This window comes from Nannospalax galili, unplaced genomic scaffold (genome assembly GCF_000622305.1).
Source record: "Nannospalax galili isolate Female #2095 unplaced genomic scaffold, S.galili_v1.0 scaffold162, whole genome shotgun sequence".
Classification (NCBI taxonomy): Eukaryota; Metazoa; Chordata; class Mammalia; order Rodentia; family Spalacidae; genus Nannospalax; species Nannospalax galili.
This window is the reverse complement of record NW_008350388.1, coordinates 3,358,577-3,378,509: the sequence shown is the minus strand read 5'-3', so window position 1 is coordinate 3,378,509 and position 19,933 is coordinate 3,358,577. Positions and strand designations below refer to the sequence as shown.

General features: G+C 37.7%; 1 protein-coding gene across 1 annotated transcript in view; it reads right to left on the bottom strand.

The window, feature by feature from the left end:
* Positions 1–19,933, bottom strand: part of Taf4b (TATA-box binding protein associated factor 4b) — a 93,413-nt gene that overhangs the window by 35,659 nt on the left and 37,821 nt on the right. Inside the window, exons 9-11 of the mRNA XM_017801803.2 lie at positions 11,059–11,228; positions 6,746–6,876; positions 271–396 (exon numbers count right to left, since the gene is read on the bottom strand). Of these exons, the coding sequence (XP_017657292.1) occupies positions 271–396; positions 6,746–6,876; positions 11,059–11,228 (427 nt within the window). The remainder of the gene's footprint in view (positions 1–270; positions 397–6,745; positions 6,877–11,058; positions 11,229–19,933) is intronic.

Below are 19,933 nucleotides of genomic sequence, written 5' to 3'. Positions count from 1 at the left end.
ACCAAAAAAAAAAAAAAAAAAGTTCACCTGGAGGGCGGGCAGGGGGTAGCAATGATACGAAAAATGAGTGAGGAGACAAAGGTCATGACTCACTAATCTAAATGAACTGAAAGCTACTGTAGCACACCACCCCAGCTATGAGACATGCGATAGTGATAGCATTTTAGGAAACCCGCAAGAGAAATCTAAAGGTTTAATAAATCAAGACAGTCAACCAATGACTGCACTGCCAGGCCAGGCTGTGTTCTCACAAATCACACAATGTTTTACCTTGGCTGCTTTAAGTAGCATCTCTCTTTCTTCTAAATCCTTTCTCTGTTTTTCCAATTGATCTAGCTTTTCAAGGAATTTGAGCTGTGATCTAGTATCAGTAGACAAGATGTAATTTTCACTTGCCTAGAAAAGAAAACAGTCTCAGGATTCTGGGCAACACATTCTGCATTAGGTGTCATAGACAATACAAAAGAAAAAGGGGGGGGAAGAGAGAGCAAACTGGCACATATAGGGAGCTACTCTTGTTTCTGTTAAACAAGCAAACAAACAAAAGCCAGGAACCTTAATCATCCTTAAAATTTGAGAGATGATTACCATTTACATTTCAGGAATAATTCCTACCAGACACCATTCAGAGGCTGGAAAATTAAGACAAGCAGATCCAAGCAAAAGGAATTAGAATCCAAAAGAATATACCCTTACCTATAACTCAATTTTCTTTAGTCAGTTTATAACCTATTTCAGCAGACATTAATGAGCAATTAAATCTTAGATGAAAAGCAAGAGACAATCACCTCACGAAAGACACATTAAATAAAAAGGTTATCTTCTGGTTACCATGGTTAGACCGGTAATCTTAACAAACTAAGACCACTTCTAGTCAAATGGAGCAGGAGAGGGCAAACATTAAAATGAAACCCTGGTTGCAAGATTCCCTTAACGGTCTAAATTTAGACAAAAATTTTACTCTAAGTAATTATGCATATAATTTGTTTGTATTATTTTACCTAATTTATTTTTGAAGCAGGTTCTTATGTTAGATAAGCCAGGCGGGCCTGGAACTGGGAACGCCCCTACCTTACCCTCCCAAGTAGTGGGAAGACATGCGATTTACAAATGAGAACCATAACAAAGAACTATAATTACCTTCATTAAATATCCTATAAAATGATAAAATTAAATTATCTCATTTATTCTTATATGCTATAGTATAAAACAGCGCTTTGAATCCAAGTATTTTCTAATTTCCTTCACTTAGGACCATGTAGCTCTCCCCTGTAATTCAGACACCTGCCTGTGTGGTTTGTGGTAGGGAAGCAGGGAAGCAGGAGGGTTTTCCTAATCAGTTATTTGAGACACCCTCCCACCTACTCATCTAAGCAATTACGCACCTTAGGGGGACTTTACAGCTTAAAACACTAAACACTCAGTTCAAGAGCCAGTGCCTGGCTTGGGAACCTCGACAGCACTGCTGCCATCTCCATCTCTGCTTTATCCCCATGCTTATGGCTATTTCAACACTAACTTGAACTAAGAGATTTCATATGGCTAAGATTCTTTTAAAATTAAATTCTTATTGTTGCAATTTAGCTAGATCAAAAGAGTATTACATAGTTAAAGGAAGAAGGATGCATTAGTGCTACTTCTTTTGCTTTGAGTTTAATACAAAAAGAATTCCCAAATGGTCTCTAAAGCTAAATAATGTAAGACAGAACATGGAAGGCATTACAGGTCAGCCATAGAGTCAAAAATATAACAGTAGTTCTTAAAAAATTCTTCATTACTACCATTTTTGGTTCAGAAACTCTGGAGACAGTTTACTGACAGACTTTAGCTTACAAGGGACAATAAGCATTCTATTTTTTTTTATTTAGTATTTTTATTTTTTTTTAATATATTTATTTTATTTTTATTTTATGCATATGAGTGTATTGCTTGCATGTATGTAAGTGCACCCATGTTGTGTAATGCCTGCAGGTCAGAAGAGAGCGTTGGATCCCCCTTAAACTGGAGTTAGGACCATTGTTAGCTGCCATGTGGGTGCTGGGAATAGAACCCGGGTCCTCTGCAAGAACAACTAGTGCTCTTAACCACTGGGCCATTCCTCCAGCCCCCATTCTAAGTTTTAACTCTATCAATTCCCATGCTAAATTGCCTCTCTTGGCTCTACAACTGCCTAAGGCAGAATTTCTCTTCCAGCCAAGGGGACAGTACCTTTCCCTATTCCTGCTGAATCCCTGCCCCCTTGGAGCAGGAAACTCCAGTCTTGCCCCACTCCTTCCTGGCTCTGTGGATCAACTAACTAACTGAAATGCTCATGGGCCGACACTGCAGAGTTTACAGTGTTAAAGCCACTACATACCAAGACCCAATAACATCGTCACTTATCAGGTGAATCCCATCTAAAGGAACCAACACAGCACCTTTCAACTAGAGAATGAAAGGTCTCCATGGATGGCCACAGGCACAAAGCCTCCAGCTTTGGCAGGAAAACACCTGGCAGGATAAAAGCTCTATACTGCATGCCACTTTCTCCTTTATTTAAATTTGAGTTTACGGCCTATGATTAATTAGAGAATTATACCTAATGAAGTAAAACATCAAAAATAAGTGGTATCCAATATGGAAAGAGATGGATGGAAGAATGTTGCTTTTAATAATAGTGGTTCACTTTTTTATAACTTTGTTAAGTAGAATTTCTTTCATTGTGTAGATAAAAATAAATTCTCCCAGGGGAAACTGAGACTTAAAGACCAGGCCAAATCTGTGATAAAGACGACTACAATTAAAGTCTATAAACTAAAGGTAATTTTCAGCTAAATTCAAATATAATTAAATAATTATTATTTCTGTTTAAAGAAGGGTTAATTCAGGCCTGGAAAGATGGCTCAGTGGTTAAGGGCACTGTCTGCTCTTCCAGTGGTGCTGGGTTCCTGGCACCTACATGGCGCCCTCTTCTGACCTCCAGGGACAATGCATGGCACACATGCATTTACATTCAGGCAAAATGTTCATACACATAAAAATTCATCTGCCTTTCTATACAAGCAAATTCAGATAGCAATACTAGTTATGCCAAGAATAAGTGTAAGGAAAGGGAGGCAGGGTAAATCAATCAGAACAGTCAGTGTATAAAGGACGCTTAGGAAGTATTTATCCTTGATCTAAACTATTGAGGTCTTCCGGGTGGGCCATCCCCATGCTATTCATTTTCCTAGGGCAACTAAATTCTAGTTAACACAGCTACTGAGAAATAATAGAGTCTATCAGCAGGCTAAACAACAGAACTGTGAATGGCACGCAGAAGGCATTGATTTGAAAAATTCTCCCCACACATAATTGCAAATATTATTACCTTTTGTATAGAATCCTTTCTCTAGAATTTGACATATCCACGGTATTTCTGTAGCAGTGTGATTAAGCCAGTAGGTAGAATCCAGGTGTGAAAATTTCTAGCACACTTCTAAGAACTGAACTAAAAAGTTAAACTGAAGACTAACTTCCCAATGTTGGAGACAAGCTGCTTTCCATTCAAACAGCACTGTTACAGGTTTTGAATTGTTAGTTGTAAATTCTGTACCACCCACTTAAAAAAAGTCTAGAAAATACACAAAGGAAAATAAAAATGTCTAAGACAAATGTTTATACAGTAATAGATTAATATATACAATTTTTTTGGGGGGGGGCTTTTAGACAGGGTCTCCCTATAGCCCCAGGTGGCCTGGAACAGGGATTCGCCTGCCTCTGCCTCCCCAGTGCTGGGATTAAAGGCATGCACCACAATGCAAGGCTGATATGCCTTTTTTTTTTTTTTTTTTTTTTTTTTTAAAGGTTGAAAGTGAAGGATGAAAAAAGATATTGAAGGAAATTAAGAATCAAAAGAAAACTGGGCATGGTGGTGCATACCTTTAATCACAGCACCTGGGAGGCAGAAACAAGTGAATCTCTGGGGCTACAGGGAGACCCTGTCTCAAAAAGGACGCCCCCCCCCCAAGAAAAAAGGCATGATTGTGTGTGCTAATGTGAAACAACATAGACTTTTAAGTCAAAATCCATTAAAAGAAAAAAGCTGAGCCGGGCATGGTGGTGTATATGTTCAATCCCAGGACCCTGTCTCAAGTACAAAGAGGCGTCATACACATAATGGGAGAGGGAGGGAGGGAGGGAGGGGGAGGGAGAGAGAGAGAGAGAGAGAGAGAGAGAGACTATGACAGGATGCTCCTATAACCCTGGCTATTCTGGAGGGTGAGGCAGAATCCAGAAGTCCAAGACCACACAGTGAGATCTCCCTGCTTCTTTCTTTACTTTTCTTTTTTAATACAAGTTCTCCCTGTTTCTTAACTGGAGGTGGGGAAGGAGAAAGGGGTGTTACGAGATTTCAATGTACAATGGACCATGTGTTGCCTGCAGGGTCAAGTCAATGGGCTAATGAAGGTGGTAGACTCTTTAACATTCTATCTCCTAAAGCAAACACTGGGACATCAGCCCCATCGCTCTTTCTCTTTTGAGTTCTGGCTGCCTTGAGCTAACTGGCATTGCTCCACAGACACTCTACTGCCTCAGTGCCTCCCCACTGGCATAAAAGTAATAAGTGCAACTATCCAATAACTAGAGTCTGCAAGTCTGTGAGCCAAGCTAAACCTTTCTTTGTTTTAAGCCAATTAGCTTAGGTAGCTGTTATAGTTACAAAAAGATGGTTAACAAAATCTACATAAACTAAATAACAAAGGCCTCAAATATATGAAGCAAACATTGATGGAATTATTATTTGGTACTAGAAATTGGACCTAGAGCCTCATGTATACCAAATACACCTTCTATTACTAAACTCAAATATATTTTAACACATTGTTTTGAATAACAAACTGAATATATAGGCAGATAATCAAAGAAACAGATGACAACATTATAAACCAACTAGGTAACAGGCATATATGAACACATTATCCAGTTAACAACACGTTAGGTTACAAAACAAGTTTCAATAATTTAAAATATTTGAATCATACAAAGTTTCCTTTCTTCGCACAATAAAGTAAAAAGCCAAAAAACCAAAAAGGAAAACCAAAAAAGGTCACAAATATGTGGAAATTAAACATAAAGTGAACCAATGGGTCACAGAAATTCAAGAAAAGAAAAATAGAAAGACAACATATTAAAATGTATGAAATGGGGTTATAACAGCAAGCAGAGAGAAATTTATAGCAGTAAATGTTTACATTAGAAATTATTTCAGTCAATAACTTACCATTACACTTTATGGAATTAAAAAAGGAACAAACTAAACCCAAAGCTAAGAGAAGGAAATAATAAATACTAGAACAGAAATAAATAAAATTGAAAACACAAAAATTCAATGAAACAAAAAATATCTGATTCTGTGTAAAATCACAAAACAGCTATAGCAACAAAGGAAAAAAAGCAAAGTGGAATGACGACTACTGCCTGACCTTACAGGAGAGGCCGACAACTTACAAGAAATGCAGATGCCTAGAGTCCCACAAAATGGAAACCTGATGCTGTTTTACACAGCTTCTTCTCATGCTGATTCCGTATTTTTAAGTACAGCTCCCAAATTCTCACAAAGATTTTTGGCAAGTATCCATAGTTCTAGATGAAGTCAAAAGTAAGTAAGAGGATTCCTCCAGGGAGCTGTGGAGTTAGGGCAGCTGACATTCTGGATGTCCTTTAATCTATGTGGCTAGGAAGTCACAGCAATGAACAACCCCAATGCAAACTTAAAACCATATAAAGATACCCATATACCCATGTTTGAACATTACCTATCCAAAGAGAAATAATAAAGATGGGCTGATTTTGTTTCATCCCAAGTTATCTTTTTTGAAAAAAAAAAAATAATCCAGCTGGGGCGTGGTAGTGCACGCCTTTATTCCCAGCACTAGGGAGACAGAGGCAGGAGACAGGCAGGCGGATCTCCCTTAGTTCAAGGCCAACCTGGTCTACATAGTGAGTTCAAGGACAGCTGGGGCTACAGAGTGAGTTCTAATATAAATAAACAAAAATAAATTTTAAAAAATCCGGCACGCCTTTAATTTCAGCACTTGGGAGACCGAGGCAGGCGGAGCTCTGTGAGTTAAGGCCAGCCTGGTCTAGATCTACATAGTGAGTTCCAGGACAGCTGCGGTTACAGGGAGATCCTGATAAATAAATAAATAAATAAATAAATAAATAAATAAATAAATAATCCAAAATCATCCAATGTATTTGGCTCCCTCCAAAACTACAATTCACACCTGATCTTAGCTAAAAAGGCCAAGAAACAATAAAACCTAAAATCCCGATAAATCAAGTACTTTCACCTTGGTAACAAGTCATTTTGCTCCACCACTAGGAATAAGACAGTGATGAGTGACACCAGTATGAGCACTCAATGCAGTCACTAACTAAAAGGCAGAAGCATCCTGGCAGACTCCAGACCACCAAGGAGAACACAGGCAGCCAATACTTCATCCTTCCCAATCAAAACCTTCAGGAGAAGCCTTGGGCAGAACAGATGCATATTCCAATCTACAATGACAAGCTTCCTCTGGATACTATTCCAAATCCTACTTTAATTTGATTTGCTATATAAGCATATAAGTAAAGCAAGTAAGAAAACTTGGCTTTTCTACCAATATGAAAATGTCTCAACCATTATTTAAAAAACATATCCAGAATATGACTATCCAAGAAACTACTTTTAACACTATTCAGAGACAAGAGTTTATACTTCCTTAATGATTTCCTTTACCTTGTAGGTAGTCATTCGATGCCGAGCAATTGTAGTCAGTTTCTCCAGAAGGCCTCGTAATCTCTCCTGTGTTGCATGGGAGATCAAGTTCACAGCATCAGAGTTAAGCTCTGTAATGTTATGCTTTTTACCTGTGGAAGCAAAGAAAATCCATTACAAGTTTTAGTAGTGGCTTATAATTGAAATAATTAGCACAGCAGGTATTTGGTTCCCCCTGGAAGTCATACCCATTATGAATAAAGGTTTGGAGATTATGATTTTCCTGGTAAAGTCACAACTTCAAAGATCTTAGACATTACATTAATAAAACCTAGCCTGGAGCCTCAGAAAATATAGACATTGTTTCACTTAGCCTCTAGAATCATTCTCCTTACAAGGTCATTTATAGGACAAAGTTAATAAGAACACAAATCAAGTTTAGTGTTCAGGGAGGAAAATGGTAACTGCAGAAATTAGTGCTATATTCTGTTAATTTTAGCAATTAAAAAGGTAGAAAATCACATTTCATCCTGTTAACAATTTATGACATTTAGATCAATGAACTGAAATTATGAATCTGTTAATTCCTTATTTATAAACATACCTACAGTCTTTCTATTAACAATCATGCTTATTATGAGTAACATGTTTTCATAAATTATCCTGTTGAAATGTGTTCAACGCCTCATCATTTCACCATCTTTTTAAATAACTTGGTTTTTTAAAATCAATAAATTGTTATTCCTATGCTAATCAGAAAGGAAGTTTAAGGAAAACAATTTGAAACACACCCAAAAACATATTATGTCCAAAGATATAGGCAATTAAGTAATGTGGTCCTGCCCCTCCACAGGGTCAAGTATATGAACACTGTTTGGGCAGGGCCATGGAACATGTAGGACATGTAGGAGAGTTCAGAACCTTACTTCAGTTGGCTCTCTCTCTACTTCCTGTTTGCACTTAGCAATCTGCTCTGGCTGCCTCCAGCCATGCCTCCCCACCATGATAGACTCTTATCCCTTTGGAACTCTAAGTCCAAATAAACTCTTCCTTCTATGAGTTACTTTGGTCTTGGTGTTTTGTCACAAGTGAGTCAGCAAGTAACTAATACAGGTAGTCAAATGGACATGGATTTTTAAAAGCTCTTGTTGGTTGGGGGTTTTTGGTTTTTTTTGTCTGTTTTTGCCTGTGTGTGTACGTTGTGTTCATTAGAGTTCATGTGTGTGCATTCCCATGTGGAGGCCAGAGGCTAATGCCATCCTCCATTGGCCCCCACTTCAATTACTAAGCCACTGACTCTCTCTAAATCCAGGGTTGTAGAATGAAGAGCCAACTTGCCCGGCCTTCTTGGCCTCCTCAGTGCCTCCTGCACTGGCCTTCTGAACGAGTGCTGGGGCAAGTGCTTCATCCACTGGGCCACTGCCATGCCCCTGTTATTGCTTCTAAATATGCACAGCAATTTAAAAAATGTTTTGATTTTTGTATGCCAATTTATAATACACTCTCATCCTCTCATCAAATGGTGAACTACAAAAACTTTACTTACAATAACTCAAATATTCTTTGACGTTATCACATAACATTAAATTTAATTTAAAATGTATACTACACAAAACAGTGCGAAGATATAAAATAGTCCAATTTATTTTAAATAAAGCTTTCAAAATATAATTCACTACTCTGTAATATAACTGAACTCATTTCCAATTTCAGATTGAAGCAGGAAAAAAAAACTATAAATTCAAAATTACTTTAAAAGTATAAACAGAAGGCTGGGCGTGATGGCGCACACCTTTAATCCCAGCACTTGGGAGGCAGAGGCAGGTGGATCTCTGTGAGTTCAAGGCCAGCCTGGTCTACATAGTGAGTTCCAGGCCAGCTGGGGCTACAAGGAGACCCTGTCTCAAAAAGACCAAAAAAAAAAAAAAAAAAAAAAAAAAGTATAAACAGAGAATGTCTATATAAATGACAGTAAAATTTCAAAACAACCCTGTGATTAAAATTACAACTAAGCATAGGGTAAACAGGAGAAGACAAGCTATTTCATGGCTAAATTAAAGAAAATGAGCATTTAAAATTAGTGATTGAGGGGTAGAGCTCTGAAAACAGCTTTGTGTATTTATAAGGCAGAGGCAATTGATCTATTTTTAAAATGAATACTGTTATGCAAGGCCCTGGGTTTGATTACTAGCACTACAAGCAGACAAAAAAAAAAATGTGAATTTTTGAAATATTAGAAATGAATGAATGTTAAGTAATTCCTGAGCATATGGAACACCTGTTTAAAAACCTTCACTAAGTTGACAATAAAATCTGCCTTAAAGTTACAAGTTAAATACTGTAAATAAATTCTCACTTTTAATACTCTTTAACAAAGTCAATGTAATTGATTAAGGAGAGCTAGTTAGTGCTTGTATGCTTAGTATTGATTTTATTGAATGTGTGTGCAATTTAATTTAGGTAATTAGAAGAAAAAGAATATTGACATTTGATATCCTAACATTATTCAAGCAGAAAAATCATTGTACCTAAAACACTGAAAAATTTTATAATTTCTGTTTTTAAGAAATGATTCAGTTGATGCCTAGTCTAGAGTGGAATTTTATTATCAATGGAAAACATCCCTACAAATTCATTAACATCATTCATGCTGTGCCTTTTTTAATTTAAAGCTTAGGCAATTCAGAATATTTTTTGTAGTTTACATTTTATATATATATTACATTGTTGTTTCTGTTTCATCATTAAAATTTAAAAATGTAAACAGTTTTCCCTAACTCTCCTAAAACACGGGTTGCCAAACTATGGCCTACAGGTCAAAATCTTGACTATATCTAAGTAAAAAGTTTTATGGGAACCCAATGTGCATGCTGAAACTCTATGGCAGTGTTGGAGCCAGTGCAGTGGGACACTTGGAGATTAAGGGAAGGGGGACCATGTGAAAGCACAGCATGAAGACAGCTATATGAGAAGAAGAGCCCTCCCCAGGAACCCTAGTGGGCATTCTTATCTGACTTCCCCTTTCAAATCTGTGATAATAACTGTGAGTCATTGGAGCCATCAAGGTTATGGCATTTTGTTATGGCAGCACAAGCCAACTAAGACAGTGCTGTCCATCTATTCAATGCTGTTCATGTTACTTTCAGCCTAAATAGCAGAGTTGAGCAGCTGTGACAGAAGACCACAAGGCCCAAAATGGAAAATATCACCTGACACTTTATGGAAAAACCCATTTTGAACACAATCTTAAATTTTCTTCTAAAGCTTATTATAACAGGTGTGGTGGCGCCTTTAATCCCAGCACTTAGGAGGCAGAAGCAGATCTTTGTGAGTTCGAGGACAGCCTGGTCTACATAGTGAGTTCCAGGACACCTGGGACTACACAGAGACCCTGTCTCAAAAAAAGACCAAAAAAAAATAAAATAAAATAAATAAATGAATAAAAGTCTTAAAAAAAAAAACCCTGAGATTTAAATCAAACTAGAAATTAAATGTGGAAGGGGAGGAAAATTGATAACCTAAGTATACTTCTACAAATGTTGTAGATAACGTGGCATTAAGGAGTTAAAACACCAGTTAGTTTGCCAAGCCTTCAGGGGAAGGAATATTGGGGTTTGTTCCAGACTAAGGAAATGAGTCCTATGTAGGACAAACTACATATGCAAGGAAGAAAATGGATGGATGAATGAATGGTGGATGGGTTGGTGGGTGGATAAAGGGAAGGAAGGAAGGACAGAGGAAGGAAGAGGGGGAGAGGCCCTTAACCAAACAACAAGCACAGTACAGCCAGTACCTCTGAACTCCTACTTTTGACTGCATTAATTATAGTTGCTCATGACAAAAGATATTATGATCTTAATTATAAATCAAAGTGTTCATTCGTACAACATCATTGCTAAAATACTGGTTTATTAATTAGGAAAGTAGACTTAAAATATGATACAACTCAGTTGGGCATGATGGCACTAGCCTTCAGTCCCAGCACTTGGGAGGCAGAGGCAGGCGGATCTCTGTGACTTTGAGTCCAGCCTGGTCTACAAAGCAGCTGGGGCTACAGGGAGATCCTGTATCAAAACAAACAAACAACAACAACAACAACAAAAAATACACACAGAAAAAAACATGGTACAACTCATGGAGAATCTCTCTCCAATCTGTCTCTCTTTTCATTTAATATGGGGCGACTATAGTCTTTCACATGATAGTAAAATTGGAATTAAAGAGAAACAAAAATCAGTTTGGCTCCAAATACATAGGTATCTTTCATTGATTGCTGTCACCAAAAACTACTCCTGGACCTAATCCTAATGTTCAAGTTCTGGTTTTTTACTTACCAATGTCTAAAATTCTTTTTTGTAGAGCTCCAATGAAAAGAAACGGTTCGTCCTTACATGACTGAATGAGTGTGCCAACCATTTCAGAGTTTGTTGCTAAGATGCTGGCATTTTCCTCATTGAGGTTGACACCTGCCATGGAAGTTACATCATTGATGTCATCTTCATCTCTAAAGGGAAAAGAAGTTTTGGGTAGAAGATGTGAATGCATGACCTCAGAGTGGAAACAAAGATAATATGGCAGTCCCTACCTATAATCCCAGCACTTTAGAGACAAAGGTAGGAGAATCAAGTGTTCAGTTTTGTAGTCCTCTCCTGTGAACTTGGAGCAGTCCCGTCCTATTAGCCAGAGCTGTGGTCCCCTCCTGTGAGCTAGAGCTGTGGTTCACTCATGTGAACCTGGAACTCTGGTCCCCAATCACGAGCCATGGTCCCACATTCCTCTGGTGGTAGGCTGATGGTGGAGCAGATTGAAGATGGAGGACTTCTTGATCTTTGGCAGCAGTTTCAGCCTTCTCTGAGTGGCTCCTCTCCACACCCCCCACACCCCCATCCCCCAAAGTCCCGAGTTGTACATGTTAGTGGCTTTGCCTCTGTGCTGGACTTATTCTGGGGACAGGGGAGGTTTCTGTCATTTGCAATACCTAGTCTTGGGAGGACTGATTCTCAAGAGTAGACTTCCCACCTCTCTTGATAGCCAGCTAAAGTCTTGACCCCAACATTTGGGCCAGGTCTTGATGTTGGACCTTCCCTATTCCCAGGAACCAAGAGGTTTTCCATCATTTATCTATTACTCTTCTACAGCCCCAGTGTACCATCACCCGTGCCCTACAGAAAATGTAAAATACCTAACTGAACTTTTAGAGATAAAAACTAGTCTGGAAAGTTAAAAAAAAAATTTTTTTTAATTTTAAGACCAAGGTCTCTTTGGCTACATAACCAGTTCCAGATCAGCCTGTACAGGAGACCCTGTCTCCAAAATAAAAAAATAAAAATCTTTACTTATAAAACATTTCTCAGTTCATCCAATGAAGAGAGCAGAAGAACACCTATCTTCCTTCATACATTTTAAAAATGAACTGGCATAACTAATCACTAGTGCATGTTTAATATAAGATCAATTAGAATCAACTGTGTTCTAGAGCTTATCTTTTTCTCTCTGGTAAATGAGATACACCAAGAAGGATTTGGACTAAGTCATCCACAAATCCTCTGCAGTGAAAGACAAGGAAATGAAAAAGGATGTCTTTGTTTTCATCAAGGATGGTTTAAAGTCTCGATTTCCTCTGTGAACACTTAATGGCAGCAGAAGCACATGGTTGCAGAAGGACACACCACAAACAGTTCATTGAGAAGCTACGTATGTTCCTAGCTGTTCCGCAATTTTTTTAAATTAAATTTTTGGCATGCTTCATCTTTACCAACTGACTATATTAAATCATACCCTCAAGCAACTGGCTGCAAAGGGCCTATATGGAAAATATAAACAAAATTGTACAAAAGTACACATATATACACAAGACAAACATAAAAAGGGTCTTAGATCTTTGCTTTGCACCAGCAACAGTCAGCTGTTCTTTTTATCTCACAGGACTGATACACAGCTATAGTATTAAGATGAGCCCTGTGTATGTGGGAGATAAAATGAAACATTAAAACTACCTCCCAACATCCTTTCCAACATATGTCATAACAAAATAGTTACTGGTCATAATGCATACACCAATGAATAACATAATTTACACAAAGGTAATTATATAAAAAAGATGTTCTGTGGATTCTGATGCTAATAGATTCGTATTATAAATCTCCCTGTAGTAATGTATTAGTGCATAGAACAGGAAAATAAATCATAATTATCTAACACTCAAGATATTAAGGTTTCTGGTGTCCAATTTACAAAACCACGTTGAAGGTTTTGTAAGGCAAGGGAGAAAATGTGTACAACAAACAGAAGTGAGCTACATAAACAAAGTAAGGGTGCCAGACACAGCAGCCGAAAGTGAAATAAAAGAACAGACTATCATGAGAACAGAACACAACGGCTAGGGAAAAGAAAACAAGGGAAAAGAAAACAAGAAAAACCTAATCTCTTAAAAGTACTAAATGAAACATACCTATCAAATGTTATATGCTTTTTTCAAAGACATGGAATGCAGAGAATGGGTCTAAGAATCAACTTCTAACGTCTATAAATCAAGTAGTATATCCAGATTTAAATATTTAAACTTTTAAAGTATAAGAATGGTAGAACCAGTAATGGAAACAAGGATTAAAATCATGGTAAAAGGATGGAGCTGGAAAGACAAATGTAACATGCTTTTCTCTCATTTGTGGATAGCATCTTCAATCTTCAGATATGTTTCATTTAAAACACCCATGGAGATCAAGAAATTAGTAGGGGCCTATGGAGGGTTCAAAGGAAGGAAGACAGAACGCAGTGGTATAAAGGGGGAAAGAGGAATAATGGAACAGGAAGGGTTAAATGGGATGCGGGGAGTTGGAAGGGAAGGGATAACTAACACTAAACACCTTGTGAAAAGATCATATGGATATACTACTGTAGAAACTTCCTAAAATACATATGTATGCGTAAAGAGATTAAATTGAGCTATCCTATAATGGGCCAGCAAAGCCCCTACTAGACACCACAGGCTAACAAATAAGTTAAGTTCCAGAAATGGACTTCCTCTTGTGGAGCTGTTTGCCAGTGAGGTCCCATAGACTCCCAAACATTGCAAGCCATTGTCAATACTCTTGCTTACCCTAAAGATCTTGATGGTAAGATTCCATTGCTGAATATACTACTTCAGACATAAGACAAAGAGAAATCAAGCTGGTACTGACCTGTAAGTTTCATCCCTACTGGCTAGCCTTCCTAATGCTAGCAGGTGCTATATATACTACAGGAGGAGAAAAGTAAGCATTCATGATTCTTACCCAGTTATGAAACCTGTGAAAGCATTAATAGGCCCAGCAAGACATGTCCACTGGCAACAGTGACACAAATGTTAATGGAGTAACCCACCACGTTCTGATTGGATATAAGGCCTGCTCTAAAAAATGAAACCCATACTGTTACTGGGGCCAAAAATATGTGGTTACACAGATTGTAGACTTCAGGGTAGAACCTTCTACTATAATTCTGCTAAATGGATATAGTATTAAACCTACTCCTAATGACTTATGTTATACCCATAGATTAGTACATCTCAACCCTCATTAGAGAAGCTTCTTTTGGCGATAGATGACAATTAACAGGAGACCCTAAATGGGTCATCTATATCATACCCTCTTCTCCCAAGGCTCAGGGATCACTGCAGAAGGCAGGACAGAAAGCGTATAAGAGCCAGATATAAGAGCCAGAGCTGTTGGATGACTACAAAGAAACAGTGTTTTTCAGACATAAAACACTAAAAAAGTGTTTTTCAGGGCAAGCAGTGAAGTAATACACTTAGACTTACTCAAGGTCAAGCTAGACAAAGTCCTACAATGGAGAAGGGAGGTGCCCAAGATATTCCACCCCTAGCTGAGAAGCTATCATCAGTTGATAGCTACTGGGAGAGGAGTCAGAATCTGCCCCCCTGCCCCACCCCCGATGGGGGGGTGGTCTGGAGAGATGGTTAGGGTTAAGGGCACCGGCTGCTCTGACAGAGGACCCAGATTAGAATCCCAGCACCCATAAGGCAGCATCCACATGGTGGCTAACAACTGTCCATAAGTCCAGGTCCAAGTGATCCAACCCCTTCTTCTGTCTTCTGCAGGGATTGCATGACATGGGTGCACCTACCTACATGCAAGCAATAAACTCATACACATAAAATAAAAAATAATAAAATTAGAAATATTTAAAACTTACATACATGCAGGCATAACACTCATACACATAAAATAAAATAAATCAAATTAAAAAAAAGTTTTAAAAGTCTGGCCCCTGGTAGGCCTACCATGCTCTAGTAGATGGAGATTTAAAAAATCTAGTTAAAAGTATTTGTTTAAAGGCCTAAGTAAATTATCTTTTGTAAGGCCTAGCATCCACAGTACTTCCTTATAGTAAGTAGGAGTAATAAGTTCTGATGTTCTTTGTACAGTATAAGTAATGATAATGGACTACATATATTCACAAAAAATAAAGGATTTTGAATGTTTTCATCAAAAAGACATGACAACTATTTAAGATAGGTTACCCTAATTTGATTATTACACAATGTATGCATGTATTAAAACATAACACAGTACCCTATATGTACTTTTATAAATCAATTAAAAATAAAAGACCAAAAACACATAAATGAAAAACCAATTTATCCCAAAACAGAACCCCAAACAGTAACTGAGCACCTGAGACTCAGGTTCCCCAGCATACTCTTTTTCAAAGTAATGAAGCAGCCCCCCACTTGTTGTGTCTAAGAATGAAGACACTGTACTTTGTACGCACACGCGCGCACACACACACACATTTAGATGGACTTATGTTTCTAGAAAAATGCATGAGAAATTCTCCCTCACAAAGGGAAACAGAACCAGAAAAAAGAACAATATCATGCTATGTCTCTTTTTGTCTTTTGAAAGGTATACTATGTACATGAATTTCCAAATCAGAATGATTATTAAAACAAATCAACAAACAAAACATTTAGAGGGGCTGGAGGTACAGTGTGATAGTACAGGTGCTAGCCCAGCTTTATGCTGGTTTTGATCCTCAGCACTAAAAAAAGCAAATTAAAGAACAAGATAGCATTTAGGAAAAGCAAATTATAAAATAAGTTATAAAATAAGACACTTAGACACATAACTTCGCCTTTTCTTTAAAAATAAAAATGATAACACAGAAGCACCTAAGAATGAGTGCTTATAAGTTTTATTTGTTTACAAAGCCCTGTAAAGAGCACCCCACTTCTCTATCAGGGTTCCCATATAGCTCCTATTGAGACCTCAAACAGGCTTCAGAGACCAGGTCCAGGCCCTCTTATTGCGGGTTCATAGCATAGTACTAGAACTGAATGGCATTCAATGAGAAGCCCCTAACAAATAAACCAGAAACTAACCAGCCAATAAGATTACTTTTTGCCTACCATCCCTCCCTCTAGCTGGTCTCAGCCTAAACACAATTTCTCTGGTAGAGCTCTGGTAACCATGGCTACATGTGACCACCGGAGCAGGGAGGACTACTCCTGAGTGAAGAAGAAAAGGTAGGACACTATTTAGTATTCAAGCCATTGAAATTTCCTTCATGGGAGGAAGCTGACTGCAGGAAAGCAAAAGTAACCCTTGGGGCGGCATTGTCAGCAAAGATAAGAAAGGTCAGGACAGGAATCAAGACTATGATGTCTCAGACTGTTTATGATTCAAGTTTTGTTTTATTTCATGTACAGCAGTGTGTCCAAGGATAAAGGATAAGTGGTTATTAGTACACATAGGACATGGCGACACACTGTTAGTCCATGCTAAAGTGCCAAATGTTTTTCTTCCATGGCTTTAGAAGCATTCTAATTAAGACAGTAATACCTTGTAACAAGCTGAAAGAATCTGCTTCAAAATTCTCGTCTTCGGACTACATTTTGAGACCAGCAGAACTTACTTAAACTGTAGTGAATGTCAGAAATAGTTTTAAAGGTTATCAAAAATAGAGATTCTGGCCAGGCAAGGTGGTGCACGCCATTAATCCCAGTACTTGGGAGGCAGAAGCAGGCAGATCTCTGTGAGTTCCAGGCCAGCTGGGGTTACAGGGAGACCCTGTCTCAAAAATGCCAAAAAAATTTTTTTAAAAAGAGAACGAAAAAAAAAAAAAAAAATAGAGATTCCCAGTCATATCTAGTCTCTAGGTATTTCATTCTGGATAGACCTAGAACTCAAATTTTTACCAAGTTCCTTAGATAACTCTGAAACTATTGGTTTATAATTATACTGGTAAAAATTAAGGAAATTTAGGCCGGGCATGGTGGCGCACGCCTTTAATCCCAGCACTCGGGAGGCAGAGGCAGGATGATCTGTGAGTTCGAGGCCAGCCTGGTCTCCATAATGAATCCAGAACATCTGGGGCTACAAGGAGACCCTGTCTCGAAAAGACCAAAAAAAAAAAAAAAAATTAAGGAAATTTAAAAGTATCTACCAGCCTTTTCCTATAGTTGTATCTTCTCAATTAAATTAATCCTACTAAGAAACTTTCAGCATGAATCATAACATTATCAATGTCTTTGTTTCTTGAGACTACCCATGACCAATAAACCTACCTCTGGCTCACATAACTTTAACCTTTGCTCATGAAGGACCCACCCCTAAGGTTTTTCAATAGTTTGTTTTGCATATGAGTACAAAAATTTTTCTTCCTAAAGATCATTTTACTAAAAAAAATGTCTGTGATATAAAGTATATTGCCAAATTGTCATGTACTGTTTGCACTTGTTGGGTACTGACTCTGAAAGCAAGACAGGCTCCCTTATCCCAGACTTAAGCATGCTTATCTCAACCTCCTCCCAGATCCCTTCCTGCAGTAGGATGATGCCTGCTTCTGTGATGGAAGAAAGGAGATCAGACAGCTAAGGGTATTCAAAACACTGCACCCCTGAGAACAGCTAGAAAATAAAGTCTTCCAATTGAAGTTACTATTGCAGTAGGAATGAGAGCTGGAAACTTATCCATGAAGGACTCAGTCAAGACCTCCAGCATGACTGTTCGGCAGGGTTTCCCCCAAGTCACTTCTGCTGGATGTTTAAGCACCTGATTTAATGGTGTTATCTATCTGCTACTTGCTAGTTGTCTAGTTCTTTTGCTTGCTACTTGATTAATGAACAACATTCCAAACCAAAAGTATGGCTACTGTAGATCATTCTCTGAAAAAAAGAAAAAAAAAAAACTTTGAAAGGCTTAAAAATTTTGAAAGGCTTCATGATCTCATCTCTTAGTCTTCACTTGTGGAATGGTCAGCTACCTAATTTTCGTCAGGAGTTAGTGTTAAGACCTTTTTGTTAACATAATCTAACAGGGAAATAATTATATCAATTTTGCATAACCAATATATATAACTGACATTTGTATGAAAAACACAATACATAGAACAGGTTGCATATGTTGAAAGACAAGTACATTTAATATACATTACAATATAAAAAAATGAGTATCAAACTTGGCAGTAACACTAGGAAATATCATGTGACCTTGTTCTATATTATTTTCTAACTAATGTTTTTAAAAAGTCACATGATAAAAAAATCATGAAATCCCTAAATGTTAAAATACTTTCAGTATCGCCAGGCGCGGTAGTGCATGCCTTTAATCCCAGCACAGAGGCAGGCGGGTCTCTGTGAGTTCCAGGGCAGCCTGGTCTACATGAGTTCCAGGACAGCTGGGGCTATAGGGAGACCCTGTCTCAAAAAGACACCCCCCCCCGAAAAAAATTTCAGTATCAGATATTATGTGTGTATTGTTTTATGTATCTCGAAAAAGTAACTTAAAAAAATGCTTAACTGTAAGTATTATGCCATAAAAATGACTTTACTTCCTTATCACTACCAAGTAGCCCATCAATTCAAAGTCATAAGTACCCAAGCAAAGGGGGTGAATTTGTCACTTTCGATTTTGAAGCACTACAGATAAAACACAGGTCTCTGGTGCCCTCTGGTGTTTAGAAGGTCATATAGCTGAATATAGCAAGATTTTCTAATGAAAGTCAAAAATTAACAGCAATAATTTAATTAAGCAGACACCTTTGAGGAAAGACTGGACAAATACCACTCTTCATTATTAAACTCCATCCAGTTTAATCAAAAGAAGACCCAATGTCGTATTTAATGAAAGTCATGTGGAAGGGTCTATTTTCCATTTTATTTGAACTAAAGTAACACATTGAAATAAACATAAGACCATAAATGGTCCAAATTACTAGGAAGTATCATAAAATAAAAATGTATCTTAATGCAAAAATAAAAGACACTTGATTTGGCCAGGCGTGGTAGCATATGCCTTTAGTCCCAGTCTCTCTGAGTTCAAGGCCAGCCTGGCCTACATAGCTGGGGTTACAGAGAGAACCAGTCTAAAAATAAAATTTTTTTAATTGATTTTCTTTTTTTTTACAAAGATACCAAAACTAAACATTGGAGGAAAGAAATCCTCTTCATGGGAGAATGAAATCAGACCCCTCTTACTCTCTAAAATGAACCATAAGGGGATCAAAGACTGTAATATAGGACTTGAAACTCAAACTGTTAGCTGACAAAGTAGGGAAACACACTAGGGAAACAGATGACAGAGAAAGGGACTTTCTAAATAGAACTCCAGTCACTCTGGAAATAATGCCAACAACTAACAAATGGGAGACCTGATAAAAATAAAAGGTTTCTGTACCGTTTTTGTTCTTTTGAGACAGGGTCTACCTGTAGCCCGGGCTGGCCTCGGTTTAAAGAAGTATGCCACCACACCTAATAACAGGTTTCCTTTTATCTACCCCCCCTCAAAAAAAAAAAAGCAAGAAAAAGAAAAAAACCAACTAATAAAACCATGATTTTAAACGGGAATCCTATACATAACAAAGGCAACATTCTTACAAATTAACCTTAACCATATAATCTCAATACAGTATTTCCACAGAACCGTGAGAATGATTCTAAACTTCACACACAAGACACAAATAACAAATAATATCGGGATACTTTTGATTTAAAAAAAAAATTCAGTGAAAGGATTTAATATATGAGCTATACCAACAGGAACAGGGCCTAAGAGATGGCAGTAGGTAAATGACTCATGCTGTGGCACAGGCCCACCCACATACATCCTCCTGCACAGAATTCTCCCCTCCCACACACGAAAATATTCTAGTGCTTTCAATTATTTACAAAAATAAAATTATACAATAACCACATAAATGAAATGAGCC